General features: G+C 37.9%; 1 protein-coding gene across 3 annotated transcripts in view; it reads left to right on the top strand.

Moving 5' to 3' along the window:
• Positions 1–623: 623 nt before the first annotated feature.
• Positions 624–7,120, top strand: part of LOC146062602 (uncharacterized) — a 223,524-nt gene continuing 217,027 nt past the window's right edge. For all 3 annotated transcript variants that reach the window (XR_014471416.1, XM_083174689.1, XM_083174688.1), the window contains exon 1: positions 624–785. Coding sequence is in view for 2 of the 3 variants with exons in the window: in XM_083174689.1 (XP_083030815.1) it covers positions 670–785 (116 nt within the window). In the remaining variant the exon portion in view is untranslated. The remainder of the gene's footprint in view (positions 786–7,120) is intronic.

Raw genomic sequence — 7,120 nt, 5'->3', positions numbered from 1 at the left:
CTTGTCAACTAACTAGCTCCCCACAGGTGATGGCAATCATACATTACCAGGGAAGTCCAGGAGCAGAGCATTTTCTCCCTCATGGAGAGGGTCAGGTAGGCAAGTATGTATGCCACTGGGACCAAACATAAAAGCACCATATATAAATTATATGTTTTAGCTTCCCCTATTCTTACATCTGTTTATTTTTTATACTGTTTTTTTTCTGCTTAACTTAAACTCGGGAGTACTAAGTTTGTTTTTGTAAAGTATCCAAAACACTAAAAAATATTTATTTGAAATATCAGAATACTGTATAATAAATATGAGCCCTTGTTTGCAATGGCTCCATTTGTTAGTGATTCCATTTTTAACCTTATTTTCTAATCCTTTGATTGAATGAGCTGATATGCGTATTTAGAACTGTAGACTGAATGTGAGGTCATTGCAGTATGTAACCAGGTTGCATAAGTGTACTAACCTGTTAATCCATTTTGGTATACATACAAAGTGTGTAAATGTTTTTGTATTGTAAGCTTTTGTCAAGCACAATAGACACAATCAGTGTATCCAAAAGCATCAGCAGGAAATAGCTATGAAGGTCAGCTGCTATAATTCAGACAGGTGGATCATGAAAATTGGGTGATTACAACAACATTGCTGGATGGTGCAGACTATCACTTTTGGGTCATGGAGGTTGTCAGCTTGATGGATTTGAGTTTTCTGACAAGTGAAGAGCAGGCAATCATTAAAAATGTGTTGAAAAGAGATACAAACCTGAAGAAATGTGAGGAAAAAAGAATAAGGTATTTGTTATTTATTATTTGAGGAAATTCAGCTTAACTGCTGATGTTTCAGGCAATTTTAAGGAGTTTCACTTGAATGTGCATAGTATGAGTACGTCCAGTGCATTTTTGCATGAATCTAAATGAATTTAGTCTCAGCTGACCAATATACTGCACAATAACCGAATAATCTGCAGGAACATTTCTGAAATTCTATTTATTTCAAACGTGTCAAGCAAACGCTTCAGAAAAGATGGTCTTATTTATTTTAAAACTGAATTATCGGTTCTGCTATTAAGATACTTTTCAAAGTTTACAATAGACTGCTCAAATAATTGTATTGGATATTATTAATGCAGAGAAGTATTTATTAAACTTTTTCTTCCTTATACAGAACAATGAATACAAATGTATAGCTCTGTATCCACATTTATGCTTTAGAATAGTAGGAAAAAATAAAATACTTATCGTAAAGTGAAAAAACAGCAAATGCATGTGCTCATTTATTGTTTGTATTGTATTATTATACTGTTTTGCCCTTTTCCAAATTCTGCTATTACAATCCAGGCTTTAAAAATTTATTTTCTTGAGCTCAGGTGACTTAATTACTACCTCAGTCCATTTAATTTAACCAACTGGACTTAAGCATGATTATCATCAACCCTTTGAGTGCCAAAATCTCTGAGAGATAAAAAAATGCATCACTCACCTTTGTTATATAAATTTAAATAAATGAAATTGAAATAAAAAAATGTTATGGTAAAAAAAAAATATATATATACACAATTTGAAATCAGGGCACTCACCAAGCAGCAATATTTCAAGTGCTATTTATTCCATCATAGTCAAGTTGTAATAATATGTGCCTGATGGGAGCACCACCTGTGATGATCTATGACCGTGAGTGCATTGGAAACAATACTGTGTATGTGTATATGTATGTATGTATGTATGTATGTGTATATGTGTGTGTATGTATATATATATATATATACACTTAACATCGGCACTCACCTTTCCTAGTTTTGGGGTGCCCTATGGCTTGTGACCACATTGTTTAAACAGACATTGGATGGGCTCTGCACACACTAAATTAACTGATAATAAATAGTGGAGATTTGGTTCATGAATTGATCAATGCATTTAAGCCTGCAGCCCCCGTCAAGGGACCCCACTGTTCTGCAGAACAGTGGGGTCCCTTGACGGGGGCTGCAGGCTTAAATGCATTGATCAATTCATGAACCAAATCTCCACTATTTATTATCAGTTAATTTAGTGTGTGCAGAGCCCATCCAATGTCTATATATATATATATATATATATATATATATATATATATATATATATATATATATATATATATATATTATATCTCTTGTAGAAGAAAACAGCACTCCCAATATTCCTTTAAACAGCTGCTGGGGTGTTCATTCCATGTGTGTCACAAATATTCAATAGAGAGAGAGCGGACTCACCAGACTTTAGTGTTCAGTAAAACTTCAAGGCTTTATTAAATCCATTAAAAGCTTTAAGGCATAGTCATAGTTAGGGTTACCACCTAGTCCCTTTAATTCCGGACACATGTTAATTACACAGGTTCTGTGGCAGTTTAAAATCAGGTGAAGTGGAGTCTTGAAGTCAGCCAGCCACAGAACCTGTGTAATTAATATGTGTCCGGAATTAAAGGGACTAGGTGGTAACCCTAGTCATAGTCGACGTTTCGGGTCTACACATGACCCTTTTTCAAGACAGCAAAATGCTCGGGTCCCTGGACCAGGTGCGCTCTCTCTCTATTGGATGGATATATATATATATATATATATATATTCATGTTTACTCATCATAATGACCTGTGATGTTTAACTTATATAGGAAATGTGTATGTGTGTGTATATATTTATATGTATATATATATACACACACACACACACACACACACACACACACACACACACACACACACACACACACACACACACACACACACACACACACACATTTCCTATATAAGGTAAACATTACAGGTCATTATGAGGAATAAACATGTTTACTTGCCAATTTTCACACCAATTTTGCCAAAATTCACTTTCACTCAAAGGGTTAATCCTGTACTGTAATATTGGAGTTTGGTAATCTCTACTATAGGTCATGATGTTGCAGTATTTAAACCAGGCATGTCCAAACTATGGCCCTCCAGCTGTTGTGAAACTAAAAGTCACACCATGCCTTGCCACAGTTTTGCTATTAGGGAATGCTAAAACTATTGCAAGGCATGCTGGGATGTGTAGTTTGACAACAGCTGGAGGGCCATAGTTTGTACATGCCTGGTTTAAGCCAATCCCAAGAGACCCTGCTACAGCTGGTATTATACACTCACCCATCATGTGATTGTGGATGCTTATATTTTCCATACCCTTAGTTGCAACTATAGATGAACCATATGAGAGGGCGTACAGCCTCTATGGATGCCAGAAATGAGGGGGTGTGGGTCCTGTAATGCCAGTGGACAGTCTTCAGTGAACCACTCTCTTCTTACTGGCATGAGCAAGGACAGCACAAACTGTACATAGTAATGTAACACAAGGGAACTTGAGAATGAGTAGTATTGCAGGACTTTCCTACAGATTTTGCTTGGGTACAAATAACACAGAGCCCAATTCAGACCTGTTCGCACCTGTCCAAATTCTGCCATATTTTTGATGGTGGGGTCTACACATACATTATAATGGGCACATCCAAACCCCCACAGCAAGCACCTGGGGCGCTTGCTGCCTGATTGACAGGCATGGGGAATTCCTGCATGGATACACACACATTATCTATCTATCTATCTATCTATCTATCTATCTATCTATCATCGTACAAGCAGTAGGTGTAGGGCTGAGAGTTTATACATATGCAGCCAGGTGGCCCAAGTAAGGGGTGAGAGGGAAGAGAAAGGCTGCTAATCACTGGACGGTGGGCAGACAGCACATAGGAAAAGGGTGGGGATGACACCATCATTATCAGTCAGAGAGGTGAAGCCATTCTTCAAACTGTCTCCTGTGCTGCACTGTCATACAGTGTGCAGCCAGTAGCAGCAACACACAGCAGCAGGATCGGCAAAGCAAGGAAAGTACAGTACCTCTCCAGGCTCTGCTGAGCAGGTAGCGCCAGCCCTGGGTGTGACCTTCCTGCCTTCTAACTTGGCAAGTACTGGGCTCCTTTCCATTTACCAGCCTTGTAAATGATTGCCCCTTAAAAAATAACCTCAGAGTTCGACCGGTGTTCTGCATAGCTGTCGAACTCAGAAGCTATTACATCTGGCTCTATGTGTTATACATTCCCTAATGCTTGATATCCACAGTTAACCTACAATATATGACTTATCTTAACTCTTAAATACTTTTCTAACGCCAATGACAAATCTGAAGTCACAATTAATTGTATTTAATCAGAATAAAAAAATAACATACATCAATAACATACAGTATATTTTTTGGGTGAAAAGCACACATACTGTAGGTAAGCTTTGCAATTCTCCAGCAGGGACTGAGGCCTATAATTTAATAAAGGAGAGCACCCTTGAACAATGAACTGGAAACTTTGGTTCTTGCTGCCTCTACACAAAAACTCACAACAAAAGGGTGGGTGGGATTTCCAATAGAAAAAGAGGCTGTCACTCATTGACAAGTCCTCAATATAACTAAGCTTTCAAATCTTAGTCACTATCCGGTGGGCAGCTCCCTTGTATGGGAAAAGGGGCATCTGACATCCGGTGCCGTCAGCTGGCCACCCCCAACACCCGTGTCATGGCTGCAATACCATGAAACGCTGGGGCAATCCCATGGGCACTACCCGTGGCCACCTGTTAAAACAGGTGCATGCAAGACAGGCTCTCTACATAATAATTATCCTATATCTTGCCAAGCAGTTTCCACTGGTCTAGACCAGTGATGGCTAACCTTGACACTCCAGCTGTTGTTGAACTACATGTCCCAGCATGCCCTGCATCAGTTTTAGCATGGCCAAATAGAAAAACTGTAGCAGGGAATGCTGGGATGTGTAGTTCAACATCTGGAGTGTCAAGCTTAGCCATCACTGTTACTTTGTCTGAAGACTGTTTAAGACCTTCTGTTAGTGGAGCCGCTCTACTGGCGAAATCCCATATGAAGCTAGTCTGCTGTCTTCTGAGTTTGTGCATGTGTAAGAAAGAAAGATATGTACTGTAGTTTCACCCGCTGCCAACAAATGGTAGTGTTTCGGAGACAAATGGACACTAGATAGATATATATATATATATATATATATATATATATATATATATATATATATATATATATATATATATCTCATTACACACTTTTCTTTTTGGTAATGTTATTTCCGATGTAATAAAATAAAACGCATTCAGCGGTATGTTGTATGAAGAAAAGGAAATAATAATTTTGTTATTTCTCTAGATAAGTTAAAAATATTGCATGGTGTTTACAAAACAGCTACCTCCTGATGCCAAATATTGGAATTAGCTTGTGGCCTTTTGAACAATTAGTTATGGCCTGTGCTGGCTTAGTTAACCATATAATGTTATTTGATGTATTATAAATCATGTTGTGAATTCATGCATACAGCCTCAAAGTAATCCATGCAGTGCTCATTTTCTTTCCCTAAATAAGATTTAGCTTTAATAATATACTAAGTCATGGGGTAAAAAGAGCTTCTAATTTCTATAACATTTGCAAATGCCTGAACTATTTGTGAAGGAAAATAAATCACATTTCTATTTTCGTTCATACAGCACATATGCTTTAACTGTGTTTTGGGGTATTTGACATATAGTACATTATTTTTAAGTTTATTTAACCTTCATAAGAAGTTTATGACAGTTGCTGTAACATTAAATATTTGCCTGATCATAGATTTTTGGTAGGGCACAGGGGATATTGTAGCCCCTCTGTCATAGGGCACCCAGCTGGAGCACACATACATCACTAGCTCTCCCGCTTGTGCAGCAGCAGAACCAGGCAGTCAGCATGTGAGCAGGACTGCATGTGGTGCAGACAGAGAGACACCGGAGTCAAATATTTAAAATACTAGACCTACAATTACGCTGTAAACTGCTTATAATCCCTCCCCCTTAAAACACCCAAAGTGCATAAATACAGAGAGAATATCACCACAAGCGCTATTTCCTATGATGGTCAGATAACCAAAGGATTAAGACAGGGTAGCAACATGCGTAACACTGTTATGGACGATGCCTTATATTAATACTCAAATCTTATAACTCGTACCACATTTGTTGGTCTACAAGATATGCAGACATATATCACTTTAAGGGAGAAGGACCGGGCCTTAATTTATTTTCCTTTAATCTCTTCCCAACTTCTTACAGTTCACTTGTAATAAGAGAAAATGCTCCATATGGTTTAATACCATTTTTAAAAAAACATATAAAATGCAGAAGATACAAATATGCAGACACACTCCAAGTCCATCCAACCAACTTGTTTCAATACATGGTTTGTATCTTTGTCAAGGTGTGTGGAGATCTTTAAAAACTGCTGTGTGTCTGCACATTTGTGTAGATCTTTTTCAAGGGTGAGAGCCTTGTGGAACCTCAATTGTTTTGTACACTATGTGTATTTTATATGTTTATTAAAAATGTGAACCATGAGCAGTTGGAAATAGTTTAAAGGAAAATAAAACTAGGCACAGTCCTTCTCTCTTAAAGCGTTTTACAGTTATGCAAACTTGTAGAAGAACAAATGTGGTATGAGTTATGTTTTGAGTATTAATATAAGGCATTGGTCATAACTGTGTTACACTATTTGCTTTCCGTATTTTTTTCCCTTTAGGTATCCATAATATAAGCAAAGTGTACCTATACGCCATGCAAATTACATGCATACGTAAATTGCGTATACACGCAATTGCTGAAAAATGCCATAATGATGTTTAATTTTATTAAATACTATTTTGAAATTGACGTCCCAGTTCAATCTTTTTCTATTTACAGTAAGTTAGGCAGCATATTTCAGGGTTGCAGGGCTGGTGCCAGGGTGATCGGCATCTCCCTGCAAACTATGAGTTTGCGCCCTCCCATACTTTACAGAGACACCATTTGCCAGATGTGCACGCTAAAAAAAGGGATATAAAATGCCCATCGAAGTGGTGCCTCTTATACACATAACATGCACAGTAGTAGCAATGCTATTAAGTGAGATTTGTGTGCAATATGCCAGAAAAGGAATTGGCATGTTCTCTGTCTCCGCCCCTCACCCCCACACCAAACACAGGGACAATGCGTGTCATAGGCAGGCCAATAGATCAGGGCATGGTTAATGGGGAAGGGGCTTGACCATATAATAGTACCG

This window comes from Crinia signifera, chromosome 3 (genome assembly GCF_055691185.1).
Source record: "Crinia signifera chromosome 3, ASM5569118v1, whole genome shotgun sequence".
Lineage (NCBI taxonomy): Eukaryota > Metazoa > Chordata > Amphibia > Anura > Myobatrachidae > Crinia > Crinia signifera.
Note: the sequence above shows the minus strand (reverse complement) of the source record. Positions and strands in the feature narration are given on the sequence as shown.